The sequence below is a fragment of the Poecile atricapillus genome, chromosome 3 (genome assembly GCF_030490865.1).
Source record: "Poecile atricapillus isolate bPoeAtr1 chromosome 3, bPoeAtr1.hap1, whole genome shotgun sequence".
NCBI classification, from domain to species: Eukaryota; Metazoa; Chordata; class Aves; order Passeriformes; family Paridae; genus Poecile; species Poecile atricapillus.
Window position 1 is genome coordinate 97,219,296 of NC_081251.1, and position 22,314 is coordinate 97,241,609.

Below are 22,314 nucleotides of genomic sequence, written 5' to 3' on the forward strand. Positions count from 1 at the left end.
CCGCTCGCCGCGGGCGCCGGGCGCCGCCGCGGGGCCGCCGCCTGCCGCTGCCGCTGCCGCTGCGCCCGGGCCGGGGCTCGGCGCTGCCGGGCGCACACGTGCGCGGCTCTCGGTGCCCGCGCCGCCGCGGGGGCTGAGCGCCGCCGGGCGCGGGGCGGTGCCGCTGCCCGCCGGGAGCCGTCGGGCGCCGCGGGCGCACGGCGGGGCTCAGCGCCGCGCCGGCAGCCTCTCACTGCCGGCTGCGGCAGCGCCCTGTGATACCCATCACTGCGCCTTCTCGCCCTCCTTTTTCTGGGTTTTTTCCTTCCCCCCACACCCTCCCCCCCTTCAGATTTTTGTTTTACAGCGCGCTGAGAGCAGCCTCTCTGCCATTTACTTGATTTGCAGGTTTGTTGTATCTATCTGGAGGCTTTTTTCCTTCTCCTTTTTTGCTGCCCGGCTCACTCTACCCCCGAATTTTATCTAGTTGTAGCAGTTTGCTTTTTCTTCTTTTTTTCTTCTTCTTTTTTTTTTTTTTTTGTTTTGTTTTTTCAATTATTATTATTTACTGGTGTTTTTTATTTTTTTTTTCACTGGCGCCTCCCGTGCGTTTTCCGATTGCGAACCGCCCTCGCAAGCCGGTTTTTAAGAGCATTTTTTCTGCAGATCTCCCCTTTGTTTGCACAGATCCCCGTTTTAATTTTTGAATTTTTTTTTCTTGTTGTCGTTCGCTGTTAAAGTCACTTTTTTTTTTTTTTTTTGGTGGGGGGGGGGCGCTGTATTTAAACACTTAAAATGCACTGCTATCTCCTGAGCGTGCTCCTCACCGTGGATCTGGCCACCGTGGCTCTCAGCCTGTCTACCTGCAGCACCCTCGACATGGATCAGTTCATGCGCAAGAGGATCGAGGCAATCCGGGGCCAGATCTTGAGCAAACTGAAGCTCACCAGCCCCCCGGACGAGTATCCCGAGCCCGAGGAGGTGCCCCCGGAGGTCATCTCCATCTACAACAGCACCAGGGACCTGCTGCAGGAAAAAGCCAACCACAGAGCCGCCACTTGCGAGAGGGAGAGGAGCGACGAGGAGTATTATGCCAAAGAAGTTTACAAAATAGACATGCAGCCTTTTTACCCCGAAAGTAAGTCCTCTGTGTTTGTGCTTGTGCGCGTAATTTCGCCCCCGAGGCTTAGCGGTGCTCAGCACCTTTAAATAGCACCCTCAAGCATCGTAATCTGCCTTCTCTGTTCGGCTCGCTTGTCATCCTCGGCATCGCTTAGGTGAAGGCTTCTAGGGTTTAATTTAGGTGGCGGGGTATACATATGACTGGGTGGGTATGTTGGGGGGTCACCTGTTGCCCCGGACTCGCGAGGTTTCCAGACCCCTTTGAAGTCACCCAGGAATCCCTCGGGGTGCCTGCAGCACCTCGTACCTGAGCAGAGCTCCCCCCTCCCGGGATCCCCCCCTCCCTCGCCAGCAGCGGGTATAGTTCCCCGGCAGCCCCGTGTACAGCCTCCAGAAAGAGCCAATATCTTTCCACTGCTCTTGTTTCCCTTGGAGTGTCTGGAACGGGCAGGTTTCCATCTCTCCATAACTGAAAAGAAAAGGAGGTCTTAAAAAAAAAAAAACAACAAAAAGTCGCCAGCTCGTCTTGTCTGTGTCCCTGTAGAACATTGTCCCGCAGACTGCTGCTCACGTTGGTGCTCAGAGAGGACAGAGACGTCCTCCCTCCTCTTCCCACTTTAACTAGCCTCCCCTTTTGGTTCGTGGGCACTTTTCATTTCAGGTACAGAAAAACTTTTCCCTTCTGGGTAGCCTCGGTTCTTGGAACCTGTCTCAGCCCGTCTGCCTTTTGCTGTTTTTAACGACCTTCTGGTGATCCATGCCACGTTTTGCACAAAAAAAAAAAAAAAAAAAAAAAAAAAAAAGAACAGAAGAAAAAAAGGTACAAATGCTCTGTGCTGACCAAATCCACTTAGAGTGATTAATAATCATAACGATGTGCCTCTCTGTTTTGGTAGCAAAGCTTAAGTGCATAGGAAAAAAAAAGAAAAAGCACCGCGCTGCCTTAAAAGAATCTAGATCATCATCATACCAGGGAAAGTGAAATACCAGAAGCAGAAAATAACTTCACCGTTCACATAACCAAACCCTAGTCCCTAGTCATTTCATTTAGCTCTCTTCCCTCCCCCACCACCTGATGCCCTATATACTTGCTCTCTGTTTCTCAAAAGCACATAGCTCTCGCTTAAATAGATAATTCAGCCATTTTGGTAACTTTATCCTAGAGTTTCTAATTGCATTTTCCTCTTATTTATTTTTAGTTTAGCAAGTTGTAGCTTTGGGGCTTGCTCTGTCTTGCATGGGATAGTCCTAGGATGCCAGCCAAGGTATCTGAACCCCACGCTCCGTGCAGCTGCCTCCCTTTCTTCCTTTAGTCTTAAATGACAACATCAGGTACAGGACATCCTGGCAGTCAGAGCCATTTTATTATTGTAATTATGGCACCATCCTTAATAGCCATGATAAATACACTCCACCCTTATTACCCTTGGGGAAGAAATACTTTCTTTTTTAAAAAAAACCCACATATTTGGAGCCAAGTGGGTATGAGCAGAGTGGTTCAGTGTAATTCATAGCTGTAGCAAGAGCACAGAAGTCATGCTTGTTTTCCACGTTGACGTACTGTATTATTTTGCTGGTGGTTTTGGTAGAAGCCAGCACTTCCTTTTGAGACCTATTAGATCGTACCCAGGGCAGAGGAGCACCTATGGGCAAAGGTTGGGAAGACCTATAGCAGTGCCTTGGCTTGGGGGGTTGACCCTGTAGCAGAGAGTCCCTGAGAATTGTAGAGTGCATCTGTCCTGAGCACCCCTGTCCTCTATCCTTGCCTCAGCAAACTTCAAAGCACCGATAGTCCAAACTGCAGCTGCATACTTTCCAGAAAATTAAAATATCTGTGGTGCGTGACTTGGATGGTATTGACAATAGAGGATCTATTTTTAAAACGTTGTCAGAGGCCAGATTTGGTCTGAAGTATCGATAGAGGCTTTGGAAGAGCAAAGGAGATTGCAGGTATCTACCAACAGAGTGCATCAGACGTTTGGGATCCGAGGGCCAGCTAGCAGCAGATCCAGCACTACTGTGCGAGGGCTGTCGCTAACATCAGAGTAAGTAGGTTAACTGTTTTTCCACTGCTCTCTAGTTATGCTGGATGGAGCGAACCTTTCCAAAAAAGACAGTAAGGAAGAAATCACTCCACCATATTTTAAAGGAAGAAATTGAAAGCGCAGCTCTGGCGGCCACAGGCGTAGGCATTTCAGAGTGGATTTTTTTAACTCTGCAGTGTCTGCTGTGTTGGAGAGGCAGGAGGGAGAAGGGGATCAGTGTGAATGCACTGGAGGTCAAAAGCTGCTATAAGGCAGGCATGGGAAAGATCAGTGGTTCAGTTTTTACCACAAGTTGTTAGCATCCAGTAACTGACTACAACCCAAGTATTACAAATATGCTCTAATTATACTCACAGTCAGCAATATATCACTACAGATCGCTGATAGGTCTTCGTGGGGCATTTTGTAAAGTTCAGACTAAATATTTTTAGCAATGAGGAGATTTAAAAGGAAAACTATAAGAGATATTGTATATACCCTAAGGCATATTTTGTCTTAAATATTATCCTTGGCCAACTGTACTGTATAAATACAGTAAATATGAATAGAACTGGCGAGATGCCAATCTCCTGGGATGAATTTTAGTCAAGAAGGTATTTATGGGATATAAATAATACTGTGTCAACATTTAAAGAAGGGATCTGATTAGTTTTGAAATTATTCATATTAATCTTTTCACATGCTGTTAATTTAAGGCTCAAACTAAAGTTGTGCTAAGGTTTACTGATAGTTTGCACTGAGGAAGTAAGGGGGCATCTGGCTTGAGGGTCCGGTTGAGGTTAAGGACACATCGGGATATAGGTGGAAATTCAGCAAGTCAGGGACTTGCCTGACCCAAAAGCAACAGATGTGAAAGAAGTGTCAGAAAAAATAGTACAAAGACATTTGGAAAAAACAGAAAGCTTTTGTCTGTCAAGCATGCCTTGTGCTCAGGACAGTATGCATCTGTGTGAGTCTGAATCTCTCCTAAGTCCAGGTGGCAGTCAGTATTTGAGGTTTTTTTCAGAGCAGTTTAAAGAGGAAGGTTGGATATGGTGTTCTCTGAGCACAACATCAGAGAGTTCTTGGGAATTTTGTGCCTAGGCAAAGTTACCTGAGTAAATGCTGAGTAAAACTGGTTAGTGTGAATTCTGGATCACATTGGAAGCTTATTACTTATGAGTTCTTCGTTGAATATCTGGGCCATGATACTTAAGCTAAGTGATGATTGCCACTGCACTGAGGGTAAACAGAAATTAAATGCCAGCACAATTAGGAGTGGTGAATTGTAATGCTAATGAAAAACGGGCATACTTGAGAAAAACAGGCAACACATGTATCTGGAGGCAAAGTCCCATTCTGTCATCTTCATTCAAAGCAATTTTTACCATAGCCAGTGAGCTGGTTTGTAGTGATGGATTAAGGCCAATGCAGGTAAATGTTAAAGTTTTCTGCATTCCTGAAGATAGGTTTAGAAGTACTCATTAGCCTAAGAAAACACAGTTTTTTCTGGGTTTGGGCCTGGGTTTCATGAGTTTCAAGCTACCTTAGTGTGAAGGAGTCTCCCTGGGTTCCATCCTGCCCTAGTGGTTAGGATTACTCTTCTCAGGAGCTCTGTCCCATGAATATTGCTTTACATAGGCAGGCCATCATTCTGCTGAATATTTGCCCCATGAAAGACAACATTATATGTTGGGAGGGCACAGTGACATGCTTCTACTTTATCAACAAGGACTCAATTTACCAGCAATGTTACACATATGTGTGTTCCTTGTCTTCAGGGTACCGGAACTGCTCCTGCAGAGGCTCCCAGCACTGACTGCATCATTAGCACGACATTAACAGCTCACCTGTGTTCACATTTAGCACAACACAGAGTCTAATCTGTCAGGTTTTCTCCTGTTATTAATGATATGGAAACAGACTCAGGAGGAATAACTCATTTTAAAGCTTTCTAGCTTTTCTGGACCTATGGTTGTGCTCTGGAGCACCTCTTACAGGAGGAGATGTTTGCCAGGCATACTCTCTCTGCATTACAGAGAGCACCTGAAGCAATGTGAAGGTTTTCCCAAGGAAAGACATGGTGGGGGAGCAGTTCCTTATTCCTTAAGGAATGACATTTAACGCAATCTTCGTAGGTGGAAAACCCCAGGAAATTGCAAATGGCATTAGAAAGGCACAGGGTAATTTTCTAGACAGTAGTCCTCTACATACTGAGAGGCATAATAAAATAACATGCTCTGGTGCACTAATGAAGGGCAGCACCACATGTGCTTCCTGCCTGGCTTCTGAATCACCAGCCACTTTTACTGTAAGCAGGGTGCCAAGCTGGGAAGCAGGGGGGGAAGGTCCAAGAGCCAGTCTGGAATGAGGCATGGTCCTTGAGTTTCTTCCAGAGGATGAAGCCTGCAGAAAAGCTAAATACCCATGACCCCCTGCTTTAACACTGCATGGTCAGATGAGCTACAAGACAGGGCTATATTCCCAAGTCCTTTCCATATCCCTCCTGGAGCTTCTTTCTTGTGTCTATTCCAAAGAGGTACTTTCCACTGTAGTTTAGTGAGCGAGAAGGTTTGACAGAATCATGGGATCATTTAGGTTGGAAAAGACTGTTAACCTTCATCTGAGTACAGCTGTTAACCTGTCACTGTGACGTTCACCACTGAGCCTTGTCCCTGTGTGCCACATCTGTACTTATAAATACCTCCAGGGATGGTGACTCAACCACTCCCCTGGGCAGCCTGTTCCCATGCCTAAAAGCCCTTGTGGTGAACGTGCAGCAGTGCCCCTGCTGCTCCCCACCCTCCAGCCATTGACAGTGTGAATGTTTTATAGTCCCAGAGACCTTTCTGGAAATGTGCCCTTGTCTTCTGCTCGTGGCTGGAGATGTGCAGGGAGTACCCAGAGCTTGTGCTGCTCTTTCTGGCTCTACCTGCAGTACTCGTGTGAGTAGGTGACTGAGTGAAGAAAGCAGAGCATCATCTTCATTAGGTACTGGTTTTAGCCTTGCTCCTCTCTGGTATTCTGCATGAGAACTGTAGTGGCCATTAGGATGGCTGTGTAACTTTGAAGTTATTACTTCCAGCATTTTGCTGTCAGCTTGAGACTCCTGTCTGCACCAGAGCTGAGCAAAAGGATGAATGAGAGAACTGGCTGTCATTCTCAGTGAGCTTCTTCAGCACAGCCCTGAAATGCACACGGAGCTTCACACACACGAACAGACTCATTTGCATTAAGGCTCTGTGTATGCCTAATTAGCTTCCTGAGCTGCGGCCCGGTTTATGGCGCATTTGCAGGGATGAACAAAGCCAGACAGTTCAAATCCCTCTCACTGTGATGAAATCTGTCATTTGGGCATGGGAGCCCAGTGAGAAGGAAATGCTTTACAGCATGTTTTAGAGAGGAAAGAAGAAACTCTTCAGTGATCCTGAAGAAGGCTGACCCTGTTGGGCAGCTGGCTTCCTTTGCCTTTGCACTGATGTGCTAGACTGCTCCTGTATTACAGATAAAGAGAGGAACCTCAGGGTATGGTGACAAAACGAGTCATGAGTGAAGACACACAAATGTTTTTGTTCCTGTTGTGAAACCACATGCAGCACGTTTTCAAGCAGGCAGTTTTAGCTTGAGGATGATAGGCTCCCCAGGTATTATTTAATGTAATAATGTGTTACGGATGTTTCTGGTGGTTTGTTTAGATTAAAAGGATTGGTTTGGTCGTTTGTTTAGGGAAAGCTTGCACCCTGCCTTCCACCACAGGCTGTTGCTTGCTTCTCCTTCAGTCTGTGCTGTGGATAGTCGGTGCCTAGCTCCAGCATCACTGTTGGTTGGCTTCCTGTAGTAGTCAATCTGAAGCAGCAATGTTTCTTCTTAAAACATCTCCCCCGTGCTTGTCCTTGCTGTCTGTGCTGTGTTAAATGATTGCAGCTGGGCACCCGACGGTACAAGACATACAGCTGCAAGGTATAGAGGAGAAACTCAAAGATTTGTCTGTAACAAGACAATAAAATGTTGGGAAAAAACCCCTTAGTGTCAAGGGTTGTGTTTTATCTCCATCCAGTGTGACCAGTTGTGTTTGGATTTATGAATTACTCATGAGGCTGTTCACTGCTGTGGTTCTTTTAGCTCGAATGGCACAGGACGGGCTTTGCAGAAATGAGGGGCTAGACCTGGCTTTGTTAGACTTGTCTGGTCTTTATAGTTTTTTCACATCTGTTTGGTGCTCTGCAGATTGGTCCACAGTAGAGAGTTGCTTCTTTGGGTAAAAGCATTCTTTAAAACAACCGGGTTTTCCAAAGAGAACATGGCAGTTCATGCTACTGGGAAAGCTTCTGGCTCCTTGTGGTGGAGGTTTTGTTGGATGAGTTGAGGCAGCTGTGCAGAGAGATTGCTCACTCACTGTGAAGAGACAGGCTCTGGTGAAACATGTGTTGTTTTTTGGGCTCTCTGGCATCCGTGTTTGGTTTTCAGGAGATGCTGGACCTCAGAGGCACTCCTGCAGCAGATATGTGGCAGAGAGTGTGGAGAGGATCTTCAGAACATCTTTCCCTTGTTCAGGTTTTAATTTGGACAGTGACTGAGGAATGCTTCTCATTTCAGGTGTGATGCTCGTTGACATTCAGGCTCTTCATTCTAGGGCCGAGCTTTTCCCCTCTGAATCCCCCTTAGGGAGGGAGCCTCTTTTTGTTGTTATATAATACTTAGTGCAGTGTGGTGGTGACTTCAGGTTATTAAAAATAACTGTATAAATTGTAAAACATAAGTTGACCTCATAGCTGACCCTGCTTTGAGCTGGAGGTTGGACTTCCAACATGAATTAACCTGTAATCCTTTTAATACTACATTTTAATACAAGGAAAACAATGCATTGTATTTCAGCTTCTACAGGGTGGTCTTGATTCAGTATCATTACTTTTCTAAGGATGTGATGTTTTCTGCAGTCTTGGATTTGTCCCTCTGCGGTATCTTTCCTGCACCAAAATGTTCCTGTTCTTCTCTCCCTCTGCACACGGTTTTATTTTGCTTCTCTTGCTTGAATGTTGCTTTTCAAATAAGCATGGTAAGTTGCATGAAAATAGACTACTGTATTGGACTTCAGCAAAAGCTGTGGCATAGTTTTAGGCAAACTGAGGAGGGGTGGGGAAGGAAAATGTTGTGATACTGACCTTTCACTTTGCTTGTTTGGCTCCTTCCCATCGTATCTAATCCACGCTGCACTGACAAATACCGCATCTGTCTTGACAGGCAAGTTCACAAATAACCATTCATTCATAACTTGGAGCTGCTGTAAGACTCCTTATGGATTGCTTAATCTGACAGTTGTGCATTTGAGCAGAGACTTTGAAGCAAAGACTTTGTAGAATGACCGTGAGTTCAGTCTGACTTTGTGAAAGCTAAGAGGGAGGTCTTGCGTGAAAGAGGATACTGTACTTGAGGGTGTGTTGCGTGTGTGCATGCGTGCACACACGCGCGTGCATACATTTTAGACTATTAAAACATCTGTTGTTGCCAAAGCCCAAATTGGAATGTACTGGGAAAGATAATTTAATTTTTAGCTTCTGGATTCATTTCAGTGATGGTAATTTCAACACTTCCTGGGGAGAGTCTATCGGTGGTTATGTGCATCAAATGCAGCAGTAAATCTGTCATTCTTTCCATTTCAGTTTTTCAGGCTTACAACTTCGTTATTTTTCCCTGTTTGGCTGGTGTTAGTATCCAATGTTTTCCCTGGCTTCATCTCTTTTAAACCCCTGCTTTGAATTTTAAAAGGCAAGCTAAGCCTGCTGAAGTTCCTTCTCTTACTTGTTTTTGTTTACTTACAGCATTTGCAATTCAGCAGCTAGCTCAGCTGAAATAGTGATGGTAATATATCTTTACCATGGTGATGATTGAAAGATAGGAATCAGAACATGTTGGTTTTCATTCCTTGGGGTGGAAAAAAAACCAATCCACAAAATCCCCCAACCCTGTGGGTGAACTTTGTACTCACAAGGCTGAAAAACTTAATAGGTGTTAGCAGCACTGACTCTTTTGAAGTGGTCAGAGAGCACCTCACAATCACATATTTGATGAAGGCTTCTGCGCTATAATACTTATTTATCCTGAGCCCTCAGTTGTGTTTACAGCTGATCTCTAGTACCCCAGATTGAGAGAGCGGTCCTTACTTATTTGAGTGGGTATTGTCCAATATGCATAAAATTACTTCTTTGGGGCTTTAGGCAAACAGTCATAAAGATCTCTAGGACTGCCAAGATGTACACTTGGAAGAACACCTGCAAAACTTTCCATCTTCCAAACAGTGTGTAAAAACAATGCAGCAAGTTTGGCCTCTTCTGATGCAGCAGTGGGTTGAAACAATGGCACAAGTGGTGGTCAGGGCCTGGTGTTCACCAGAGCCTGGGACAGGCTGCTGCTCCTTGTCCCATCTCTGCTTGGTCTCATGGGTGGTCCAGACTAGCAAAGGGAGAGACATCTCTGTTCTTTCTGACTATGAAGGGGCAGCTCTGCCCTTGGCATCACAGTTCCTGGCCTTTGTGCTTTGAGGCTTTGGTGCAGGACTTGATCCAGCTGACTGGAGAATAGTTTTACAGAGCCCTTAGTGAGTGCCTAGTAAGCAAGGTATATGGATGCCAAGGTTCAGGTCCACTGGCAGTTCATTTCTGCTTTCAAATGCCTGCAGGGGATATAAGGGATATTTGCCTTCAGGGAAGGATAAATGATATATTGTATTCTCCAACATGATAGGACATTGTAAACAGCCTGGAGATGTGTTGTATCTATGCAGATCATTGATGTTCTCATTCTCGCCCAATCTTCAAGAGATCCAACCCAGTTTTCTTGGCTGTTGCAGTTGGCTCTGGGCCTCCCTGGGAGAGTGAGGGCTTGTATGTCTTGTGCCAATCACTGCTTTATGCTCAGATTTTTCTTGATGCACACTTTGGAAGTGAAGTAGCTGAGTTTCAACATTGAGGTTTGCTGAAAGATGTCTGTACGTTTCGCTTGTTGTGTTCATTGCGTGTTTATCCAGCCTACGATGGCAGGCTCTTGCAGCAGACACACATCTCTTGGTCTGTGAGTGGGGAACAAGTTCCAGCTTTCTTGAAAATCAATCTGTTGTTCTGATCTGGTGGTGTGATAGGAACTGAGAGGCTCCCTGCCAGGATAAACAGTTTGCAAATCAAGGGAGCTAAGTGAGCAGCTTTGGCCCAGTTTGGATGGACTCAGAACAGATTGTTGTGGGCCTGACCTTTCCCTCTTTGAACCTGAATTCCCCCTCTTCCAGTTTGCATTTTTCCCTGATGCTAGGAGCCATGTATTTGGAAGTTTCACATTCCCTTTGTTAATCAGGGAAGAAAAGAGCCCCAGAAGAATCTACAAAAAGAGATCTTTATGAATGTGGCCATAGTCCGAGTTACAGCAATATCATGTATCTGAAGGAACTTGCCTTCTTCCAAGCTGCAGTCTCATTATTTACCACACTTTATTGGGATACCTAATTTTCTCTGGCTGGAAGTGTATTTGTTGAGGTAGAATCTGGAAAGGAATCTGCCTCATGCACACTTACTGCCACTGGGCCAGCTATACATGTGATACAGTCAAACTTTTCCACTTCTCTGCCTTTTGAGAGTATGTTCCCCAGACTAAGGGCCCTGGTTCAAAGCCTGCTGAAAAGGCTGGAAGTCTTTCCACTGTCTGCAGAAGTCTTTGGCCAGGTATTAAGTGTCATTCTTTTGTTTCAGGGAGTGGCCACATCTCCAGTATATATTGAGGTGTGTTACTGTAATGTGGTGCTTTCCCCTTTATTGAATTTCCACTGGAGACATTCTTCTGCATAAGGCCCTGAAAAACAAAGACCACATTTGAAAATAAACACCTTAGTTAGCTTTATTGATGGACTCATTTGTTGGCAGATGTCATCTGGGATCAGCATATGGTGGCAATATGGCAAGAGTTGCAGAATGCAGAGAAGGAGGAATAAGTTAAAGCCCTGTACTTCTTAGGTATTCCACATCTTCCCTTGCCTAAAATAAATGACCATCTGACTGCAAAGGTCTTGGCAAATAAACATACCATAATATATCTTTATCATACTCCCTACAGCGCGTTTTTGTCTAGAAGTTCATCGTTCCACATCCAGAGGCTTCTTAGAAACGTATGCAAAATCAGACCTCAGCACCCAGAGCAGGGAAGAATTTAAAGGCTTTGACTAAGAATGTGGCAAATCTCTGTGCAGTGGACTGTAAAGAAAGGTCAGGGCTAAGCCAACAAGGTGTTTTTATGTTATCAATAAAATCTTAAAAGTCAGTTCTGTATAGAGCTGGAGCCAGGAGGACCATTTCTGAAAGTCAGTTTGCTACATGATATATGCTGAGTTTACAAGCTGGAAAGCCAAGGAGTTTGGAAACAGGAGCTGTGCTTATAGCATGAAGGTGCATGTGGTTTTACATAAAACCTCTCTGACTTGATGTGTCTCTAAGCTCACAGACTTTTGAAATACATTTTTTTGCATGGATGAAGAGCTGGAGCAATTTAATTTGAGTCGGTAAAGTCACTCCAGATTTTTCCCTGTGATGTTGAAACGATTCTGTGCAGCAGTTGTTTCGGCAAGCAGAACAGTCATTGTGGCCAGGACTTAGAGCAGCGCCTAAAGGAGTGGTTTCTTTGTAGCCTTTGAGAATCCTAGGCTTTTGTTCACATGAAGACTGAGGCAGTTATATCTGCTTTGCTGATAAGAAATGTCCTGAATGCTGTTCTGTATCATATTTGTACTTCTACTGTATACTTCTCAAACCCTGAAAGGACTCAACATCCACCACAGGTTGTTGGGGTTTGTTTGTGTCTGCTTTTTTTTCAAAAAAACAGAGCAAAAAGTTTGGTTTGTATTCTATCTGTATGGTACTTCCTGTGTCCCGGTGGGGTGAGTTTTCATTTGATTCAGGATATGAAACCAAGTGGTTTAGTTCTTGTTTAATATAAGGGAATATTTTAATGTCACAGGATATAAAGTGCCTTAATATAAGGTCAGTGAGACCTGCAGGCAGCTTTCTGATTGAGCCTGTATGTTGCCTGGCAACTGAAGGAGATGCTCATCTCAGCAAGGATGAGATGTTCTTCTTAGGGTGTAACATTTCCACATTTGTTCACACTCCTGGCTAATCAACAGTTGGTATCGTACTTTAGAAAGGATGAGACTGATACTGCTTTAGGAAGCTTTGAGCTGTGATGGAATGGACAGGTTAAAAAAGCTGGAAATTCTCATTATGGTCTTCTGATCTCTTTACCTGCATATTCCAGGCTATTGGGTTTTGAATTAATTCCTTTTTGAAAGGGAGTTCACAGCACACTTTGTAAATTATTCCAGTGATTAATTAAAGAGACTAAAAATGGGTATCTTCATGGCTTATGTTGTTTAGCTTGAAGTTCTAGCATTTGAATCTGGTTTAAACCTTCACTTGCTGTTTTGAAGACCCACTGTCAGATCTGTGGGTTTTCTGTAGGTACCCACAGGAAATGGAAGTTTTGGAGAGGGGAACAGATCTGGCTAAGAGTAAGCTGGTGTGGCTGCTGGAAGACCCTGCAATAAGCTCCTCCAGGAGCTTGGCACAGGCTGCTTTATCCAGTTTCAAGTGTCTTTCAGATCTGTAGTCTGTGATCAAGCCACATCTCTTTAAAGTGTGCTGTAATCCGTGGGATGCCTCCTAACCTTTTCAGTTATTCTCATGGTTCCCCTCTGAAACTCCTTTACTTTGTTGATGCTCTGCTGAGACTCTGGGCAATGGTATTGGACACAGTGTTTCAAGAGTGGCTGTGCCATTATGTAGTTACAGGCATGTTGCAAACTCCTATAATTCAATACTACACAGTTCATGCAGCTAATTTAGGCAGTAACTTTGCCAGGAGCTCTGTAAAGAGAAGTTAAAATTCATGCTTGGGTAATTACCCACCAGGGTCTGTTCAAAGCTCTTTTCAGAGGTGCTGACCATCAGATGGAATTGCCTTCTTAGGAAGTATGGTCCAATTTCTCTGTCCTACCGCTGTATTTCTGCACTGAAAAACGTGTACACCTTGAAAATTCAGGATTCAAGTCACTCTATTTTTGATGCATCTTCTTCATTATTTAACACATCCATATCATTATTGAGTCTGCAGTTGATTAGTAATGGTTTGGTTTTCTTCCAGCTGATGGATAAAAATATTAGATAGGAGAGTACAGTAAAATGTGACCTTTGTAGATGTTTTCCTCTCAATAATGGTTTGCTGTTTACCATTGTATTTTAAGTCTCACAAAAGTGCAGGGCTTTGATTCATTTACTGCCTGGCCCTGTTTGTGTCCTCTTGTTCCTGTTTCCTAATGAAGCCATCACGTAGCACCAGCTTAAATGTCTTGCAGCTACCCAAGTACGTTATATTAAAACAGTTGTCTTACCTACCCGTGTCACTCACTAAGGTACAGACCAGTGGGACCTCTTTTCCTGGAGCTGCTGTGGATTATACTTCCTTAGTTCCTCTGAGCTCTTTCTTATTCCCACACTTCATGTATTTTTTCTGGGATCAGTATAAGGCTGACTGTGAAAGTGCGATATCACGGATTGCCTGTTTTAGGATTGTGTATGAACAATTATGTTCTGCCTCAAATCTTTAAGGTATTTTCCAGTGTTTAGGATTTATTGAAGGCTAGTTTTAATAATTTACATTCTTCCCTGGACAGCTCTTTAAAAAGTCCTAATGCAAGTTATCCGGTCTTACTTGTTTTACAGTGTTGTTTTAAAACCTGAGTTGCTGCTGGAATAAAAAAAAAAATAAAAAATCTGTTCATCTTATCCTTGCTTGGCTTTTTAATCTACCGAAGTATATTTCATATTTCTATACTACTACTTCAGCAGTTTTTATGTAATGGAGGAATATCACTGTTAAGCTTCCATAGTACTTAAGTAAATTTCATCTCTATGCATCGCCATAGAGTTGGTCTGCCCATTTGTTTTTTCTTGCCTGTTACCTGCAGTTCTTATTTTCTGATGTTGTAGTAATTCTCAGCAGGTATTAGTTTTAGTTGTAGGTTTGTTTTTTTTGGTTACAGTTTTTTAATTTATCTTCTTGGGGTGGCGTTCTTATGTTTTTGTTATGGTTCACAGACAGTTTTCCAACCCGAGTGGTCTTATTTGTTGATTGTGTATCATTTCTACTTGTCCAGCAAGCTAAGTGTCAGTCCATTATCCTGTCCAGTTTTCTCTGTAAACACTTCTGTCCAGGTGATTAAGTCCATTATTTTATCATCTTTGTATGACTGTTTCCTTCCTAGCACTAAACCCCTATGTTCAGTTCTTTGTGACTTCCTGATTTTGTGCAGAACACAAGGTAGTATTCTCTACCTGAGCTTTGAATCTTGCCTGTCAAGCACCTCACTTCCATCTTAAAAATAAATCAGTACTTGAGTCTGGCTCTTTGAAGCTGCTTAGTTGTTGAAGTGCCAGCAACCTAAAGTCAGGGTTCTGTAGAGATCAGCTCATCAGAGAGTCACCGTATTTCCTCAGGAACCAGGTGTAAAGATGTGGCCTGGCAGAATTTGGTGGCCCTCATGCTGGCGAAAGCGGTGCCACCCACCACTCCAAACTTCATACTGGGTGGTGACGGGTTATCTGGGGCTTGTACCATTGGCAGCTCTTCCTTCAGAGAAGCAAGGGGCCAGACACTCCAGCTGTGAGGTTCGTTCTCTTGCCAGAAACCATGATTTTGGAAGGCAAATAATATTTTTGGGTTTCTTTTCCATGTTCAATAGCACAAGACGTGGGAGACCTCCAAGTCACCGACTCAGTTGGTGACTCCATGTGCAAAGTAGCTGGTGGATGTGTTCTTCCTTCTCCACCCCAAGGTCTGAGCCCTTAACCTGTAAAGAAATTTCACTTGTGCTAAAAATAGTGTAGAGGGCATAATGGATCCTAAGTCATCCTAGTAATTGCAACTTAGTAAAAGGACCTTGGCATTAGGGTTATCTGTACTTAAATAGTAGGAGTTGATATGCTTTTTAGCACGAAATTGGAGCTGACTCTAGCAAGTATCTTCATGGAGCAATCTGGGTTTGTTTTTTTTTTTTTACGAGTTACTATGTCAGAGAGAGTGACCAGTTACTCTGCATTAATCCTCTCTGTGTTAGCCATGATTCTATGGTTAGCAGGATTTGTGGCTAGCTGAACATGAAGCTCTGCAGATGAGTTTTCCCAGGTTTTGTTGTACTGTTCCGTCCTGTCTGTGCTGCAACTTCTAATCCTTCCATGTCCATCTCTGTAGCTGTTTCTGGGCTCAGTGGGCAGACACATTTCCCATGCAGAACATGAAGCATTTTAGGGATTTTTAGAAGTGGCCTGGGATCTTCCTGGGCCAGCTGCAGTGAAGAAGCAAAGGAAGGAGTTGAAAGCTGAGCACCTTTGGATGGGCAGACAGGTGTGTTTTCCCTGCATACAGGCAGCTAGCGGCACTTCTAGTGGCTGCAGGGATTTCTTGAGAGAGGCTTAAAATCTCTGTGCTTTTCTGTTCCTGATTTGCATTGCACCAGAGTGTAAATCATTTTAATTGTAATTACTGTTACAAAGCAGAAAAGATTGAACAGTTTTAATGTGGTTTAAAACTTTCACTTCCCTCTGTCTCTAGCATTCATCTGTTGTCTGCTCTCTTTATCTTAATAATTTAAAGATGTGTTGCCAGTGCTTTGAGTCTGTGAATCTTGACTTCTCTGCAATGAAAAAAAAACCCAACTTAATTTTCTTCCACTTTTCCTTCTTCATTATACTTTTACTTCTTGTATAATTTTGTATAATTTTTTTTTTTTTTTTTTTTCTCCCCAGAGTGAGCGGGTTGAACAATCCGATCTGCTTTTCTTGAAAATAGCTTGCTTTCATTTCCTCCTCCAGCCAGGGAATAGTTTGGAAAGGCTGTTCTCTGGACCCTTGGCCGAGCAGGAGAAGGCAGCCAGCTGTGCTGCTTGCCAGGGGAACAGGAGCGCTTCCTGGCAGAGGTGGGGCGAGAGGAATGGAGCCTGTGCCGTGGGACTTTGCTTTCAACTCCTCCACTCTCTGCAAGGCACTCCTGAAATTTCCTGACCACTGTTGGATCTTCCAGTTAGAGTAGCTAACTAGTGAGGCACACTTGTGTAGAAAAACAGCTATAGAGGAAGAAGATGCAGCTTGCTCTCACAAACAGCAGTAGATTAAAACTGCTAATAAGGGAAGATGGTTGCTCCCATGTGAATGGTCATCATCACTATTCACCTGGTGTGAGTGCCCTTTTGGTATAATCATCCACATGTGTTTCTTCTGTTAAAAAGAAGTCTATAGTTTATCCTATTCCATTGTATTTAGCATATTTAGGTTTGGATGTGCTGGAATGTTCTGATTCTTTCTTTTCCAAATTTCTTGATTTGTTTGGATTTGTGGGTTTGCTTTTGGGGGCCCTGAGTGCTGCAGTACCTGAGCCCTGTTGCTGAGATGGTCTTGGGCAGGAAGAGTGCATTGCATCCTGTCTTTGGACTCCTGCAGACAAGTTGCTGTCAGCAACACTGCAAATGCTTTACTTCTTGGAGTATTCTCTGAAGTGAAATGTTGCAGGTTTCCTGGTAAAATCTAATTCAACTTAATTCCTTGGTCTTCATTGCAGGGGCCTTTATCAGAAATATACAAGCAAGGAGGCTTCTCTTTTAAGCCTCTGGGAAAAAGTTTGGAAGTGTCTATCCCCTTTTATGGTTTCATCACAGACATGTTTCAGAAGAAGTCCCAGTTGAAAATGACTCCCATGGAGAAGCCTTTCTTTTAATTGCCTCCAAGTCTGACTCGCCTAAATCTGTAACTGTTTGCTTGCCTTCTTCCTAAGGCACTTCAGTGATACCTGGAGATGCCGTGGATTCTCATGCCACCTTTTTAAGTGATACATTCCTCTATATCTGTACTGGTTCAGCTTTCACCATGAACCTTAAGTGAAGCCAGCAAATGGTGAGAGGTTTGTGGCTTGGTTTCAAGTCACAACTGACCTACCATTGGTAACAAATCTCCTCACCTGAGGAGCTGATTCCTGCACTTGCACCAACAAAGTCTTTAAGCAGTAGGAAGCCTCAGCATCACGGGGAAGCTTCGCTTGTGCTCCCATGTGTTTTCAAAGGTGGGAGAAACAATTTGAGTCTTTGTTTTATCCGCTTTCCTGAAAGTCTGGTTACTGTGAGGTGAGCTTTACACACTTCTAGTTTGGATTGTTACAATTCATGATCCTGCCATTGGATGCAGAAAATGCTGATGGCTGACTTGACAAAAAGTGGCCGATGCCATCAAAAGCAAATACATCTCGTGTGCTGTGCAAATGGCGTTTGCTCTGCCAAAATCCTCCTGGTAAAAATTTGTGTCACTGGCTGGAATTTGGAAACCTCACGAGAGGTTGGGATCTGTCTGCCTTAGAAATTTTGTTAACCTGTAAACACAAAGGTAAGTAAATACAAAAATATCCATCTTACTTTTAGCATTATGAAGCAGTGGTAGTGTTTTTGGGTACTGACAGCTAAGCAGGTGGGCATGAGCACTCTTCCTTCAAAGGCATTGGCAGCCATTCTGTGTTGTTTGTAACCTTTTCTTTGCTTCTGACAAGGAGCTTTAAACTTCTATTGATGCCACCAAAGGAAAAAAAAAATCTACGTGAAAGCAGTCTTGTTCTTCTATGCTGGAAAAAGTGAAAAATAGAGAAAGAAATTCACTATGGATATTACTTCTTTTTTTTCCCTTTGGTGTTATTGAGAGGTGCTAAGTAAAACATCTATGGGTAGGAACGGTCCAGCTGGGGTGGCTGTTACTGCCCATGTTTAGTGAGTCAGGGCTCTCCACAGCTCCCGTAACAGAGATCCTTTTCTTTGCTCCCATTCTGGTCCTTCTAGTGCATCAGCCAACTTTCACCCCATATTGCAGCTGCTGACAGAGAGGTTTTCTGATGTGTGGAGCCAAGGGCCAACCACAATTTGTCCATGTATTTACAGGGATCATTTCACTCCTCTAGAAGCGCAGCCAAGTATTTCTTGATAGAAACATGCTGCATCCATCTAACAACACTATCCAATTGAGGCAAAGTGGAGAATGCTGTAATGCTTGTATTACAGTAGTTGCTGGAGTCCCAGTGAGAGATCAGGGCCCTGGTGCGTGAGGCACTGTTGATCTCACAGTACTCTTCCCATTGAAGCTGACAAGTCAGATAATGATGCTCTGTGGTATTATCAGTCATGCTGCAAAGGGCACGTGTGCTTGAAACCAGAGATTTTCATGTGATCTTAAATATTTCTTCATGTGAGAGTATTCATCATCTCATCCAGATTGCTTATCTAGGAAGTGATCGCACATGAGAAATGGAGAAACTTCATGTGTTCATTCACTGCTACTGGTCATTCTTTTGTTTTGTTTTGGGGTTGTTGTTTTTTTTTTTTTTCAGGGCCAGACATTAATCTTGGCCTTACAGCTCCAATAACTATTATTTCTCGTCAGCAGCATGGTGAGTCTGAAATAAGAAATTAGAGTCAAGAGGATATTTTCCCAGAAGATTACAGAAGTTGTAATGGAGGTCAAACTTTTGGCTTCAGCTGTTGGACTGTTTCGCTTTAAACTTGAAATGCACATCAATGAAAGGAGCAAGTTCAAAGTTTAGCATGAAATAATGCCAAAGGCTAAGGGGAAAAAAAAGCATATCATAGTAATTTTACAAAAATTCGCCATCACTCTTCACACTGAATATAACTTTTTAAGCAATATAACAAGCAATCCCAAAATAATGAATCACCACTGGAGGAAAGTGTCATACAACATAGCATCCTAGTTTGGGGAATTCATAGTCAGGGAATAGAGTATCAGTTATAATTATTTACTGTATTGTTTTAAGTACAAACTTGGTTTTAATACCATGGAGAATTTACTCATTATACTTGCATCATTATACATGTCAAGTATCTGGTATAAATTCCTTTAATACAAGGCTTATCTCTTTAACTTAAGGAGCTGTTATGATTTATTATTAGCTAGTTCCAGGATAGTTGCAGCAGACTTCCAAGTGCACTACCCAGGAAACAGAATGCTTCGAAGAAACATTGTTAAATTTTTAAGTTAGCTGGTCTCTATGTGTGTTATCAGTGTCCTGTAAAAATCCTTCCCACAGGAAAGGTTTTAGAAGCCTGCCACTCATTCTGGATGCAGTGGGAGCCTTCTGTGCATGGCCCATGTTGTCTTCTCATGATGCCTAGAACAAATCTTCCATGCTGCAGCTCAGAGCTACTCAGGATTTATCCCCCACGATCGTGGAAAATGGATGATTCCTCTGCTTTCTGTGGCAGCTGGTTAGATAGCTGGGGGCTGTTTTTACCTAACACCCTCAGTAGTCTCTTTCTGGCTGAGCAACCCAACCCATTAGGACGTGTTTGATACTCAGTAGTAATCTCTTTCTTCTGCAGCACCTAGGTGGGTAGAGCTTTTGTTATACCTAGGAAACACTGATAACTGCTGGCTCAGGGCAGTTTTCCAGTCTTGCAGCCTACCTACCATCTGTTTTTGCCTAGACCCCATTTCCCTCCTTTGCTAACAGGCGTGTCAGTGTCCAAACGTACTGAAGTCAATATATATGTCACCCGTGGCTTCTCCTCTATTTGCAAAGTTTGTTATCCAGTCCTGCAGGCACTTCAGTTTGTTTGGACACTAATTGCTTCTGACAAGGCCATGTGAGCAGTTACTCAACTCCTTGTTTTCTTCCAGGTGCTAACAAATTTTTTTGTTTGAATATTTTTTTACTCTCGTTCTGCCTTTAATTTCTCTCTACCCCTTATTTCCCTCACCTCCCCTTTTATTTTACTTTTTTAATAGATAGCTTAGATTGCTCCATTCCAGTCTTCTGATGCTTGACACTGTACTTAAAATTATCTTAATTGTAAGAATAGTGTGCTAATTTGTGGCAGGTATTTTCAGAAGGTTAGGTAATTGTAGAAAAATGTGCAGGTGTCCATAGTCCCCTGCACACGAGGCTGTGCACTAGAGCTGCATTTCTTGTATAAGAAAGATAGAAAAAAGAGGGACTGAATGTGTGTGTCAGAGAGACTGCCTGGATCCCTGACTGAGATCATGGTCTGTGTCTGGGGTTTTTCACACTGTGCTGTGGCCCTGGTTCATCAACTGGTCTTTTAATTGGTTTGTAGCTTACTATGTACTTGGAGAAGCAAAACAAAGTTTGGGAATCCGCTTGAAATATATTGTAAACAGCCAGCTGAGTTGTTGGTTGTATGTTAAAGTCAATTGTCAAATTTGAACAGCGTCACGATCATCATGCTCTTTTTGTTTTCAAAATCAACCTGAGGAATGATGAGTAGTATCTGTAGTATGTGCAGTAGCATTCTGTAGTATCTTTTACTCAACTGCCTACAGGAGGCTGTCAGCTGAGAAAAATAGAGTTCAGCTATGACTCTCTCCATCTCACATTATTATTATTTTGATTCCTTTTTTCAGATGGAATTAGCATTTGATGCTCTTTCCAAAAAATGGAAGCTATGAGAAGAATGGAGAAAACAACTTTGAATAATTTTCTCACAGGCCTCTCTTTTGAAATAACTGAATGAATTGAGAAGTAATTTTTCCATACTCTTTTCAAGAAATCAAAATAAGGCTGTATCATCTTTCTGACTCAGTGTACAATGTTGGCTAGGTTTGCTATCCCAGAACACACAATTGGTATTTACGAGAAACATAATTTTCTACATTCTTTGAGCTTTTCTTCTTTGGATAGGGACTACTCAAGTTTCATGCTAGCACGGTACCTTTCCCTGGTCTTCAAGAGAGTGGTATTTCATTTCTTATGATTAGTAGAGATTTTCAAGCACTATTTTTTTCCAGTGGCCTGTATTTGATGCCATCAATTATGTTACTTTGCACATGAGTTTATCCTTTTTCACATTTCCTCGCTTTTTTTTTTTTGCTTCAAGTCTTAGTGGCTCCTTTGCTGTATCTAGGTGTCCTTCCCTCCACCCTTGGGCTAGCTGACAAGGAGGAAGGAGATATTATGTATTTGCAGTGCTTTAGGCAAGTGGTGCCACAGATTAACTAGAGATGTGGTTTATCACATGTAGGTGCTATTCCATAAATCCTTAGATTAGCACTTTCATAATTTACTTGAAAATGAACTATTCAGTCTTTGTTTTCTTTCATTGCACTCTGGAGCCATTGGATCTCTTTCCTTAGCTCTGACTTCTCTCCATTTTGACCCTATCCCATTGGGAAGAGATGTGCAGTGCTGAAAGGAAATATCTGTGTGTGTGTGTGATCCCAGTTAATTTCTGTAGTAAAAGACTTAACTTTTCCTTGCAGTCTGAGAGCACATTACTTTTGCTGCACTGATGCATTGAGAACTTGTTTATCTGCAGTACACCATCAACCCTTCTCTTGCTGTGTCCTTGCAGCTGAATCATTTTTTTAAACTTCTTTTCACAGTCACTTCAGCATTTATGATTATTTTATGTGTTCTAGTAATACTTTTGTGTACGCAAAATAACCTATTGTTGTGTAAATTTGAAAATGGCAAAAAATTGTTCTTTGTTGCTTGTTCTTTGTATGACTGTAGGGTGGTTAGCTGGTGTCCCATACTTCTCATTTGTATCTGTGATCCTGAGGTGCTGGTAGAACCTGTGTACCAAGAATACAGAGCCAGGACAAAGGTGTCACCTCATTATTGGTGTACTTCATGGGCATTTTGAAGACAAATTCCTTCTGAAGTTTCACCTCTGAAATGTAGAACTTTTCCTTTTGTGTGGAGGGTCAGCCTTGGATTGAGGAGACGCAGAATAGTCCCAAAACATTCTTTGTTTGGTATAAACAGGTGTGATATTTCACTGCCACCTGTTCTTTTGTGTCGGTGTTGAGGAGGACTCTGCCTCCAGGGTACACAACCAGCACTTCGGACAAAACACCCAACTCAACAACAAACTCTTCGGACAGTTCCCTGTCTCACAGCCACTGTCCAGTGCTCATTCCCTCTGAATATGATCCTTAAGTATCATGTGTAATTGGTGTCAGTGTCATATGACTGGAGCAGTAAAGACCTATTTCTGGAGCCCTGCTTCTGCAGGCACAGGTCAGCTGAATACCTGCAGAGCCCCACCAGTAGGAAGTATGACTAACAATGCATGTAGAGCAGAAAATTTAAA

At 43.1% G+C, this 22,314-nt stretch overlaps 1 protein-coding gene across 1 annotated transcript in view; it reads left to right on the plus strand.

Moving 5' to 3' along the window:
- The first annotated feature begins 540 nt into the window (after positions 1 to 540).
- TGFB2 (transforming growth factor beta 2) overlaps positions 541 to 22,314 on the plus strand; it is a 60,567-nt gene continuing 38,793 nt past the window's right edge. Inside the window, exon 1 of the mRNA XM_058835532.1 lies at positions 541 to 1,117. Coding sequence (XP_058691515.1) covers positions 775 to 1,117 — 343 coding nt within the window. The 5' untranslated portion in view covers positions 541 to 774. The remainder of the gene's footprint in view (positions 1,118 to 22,314) is intronic.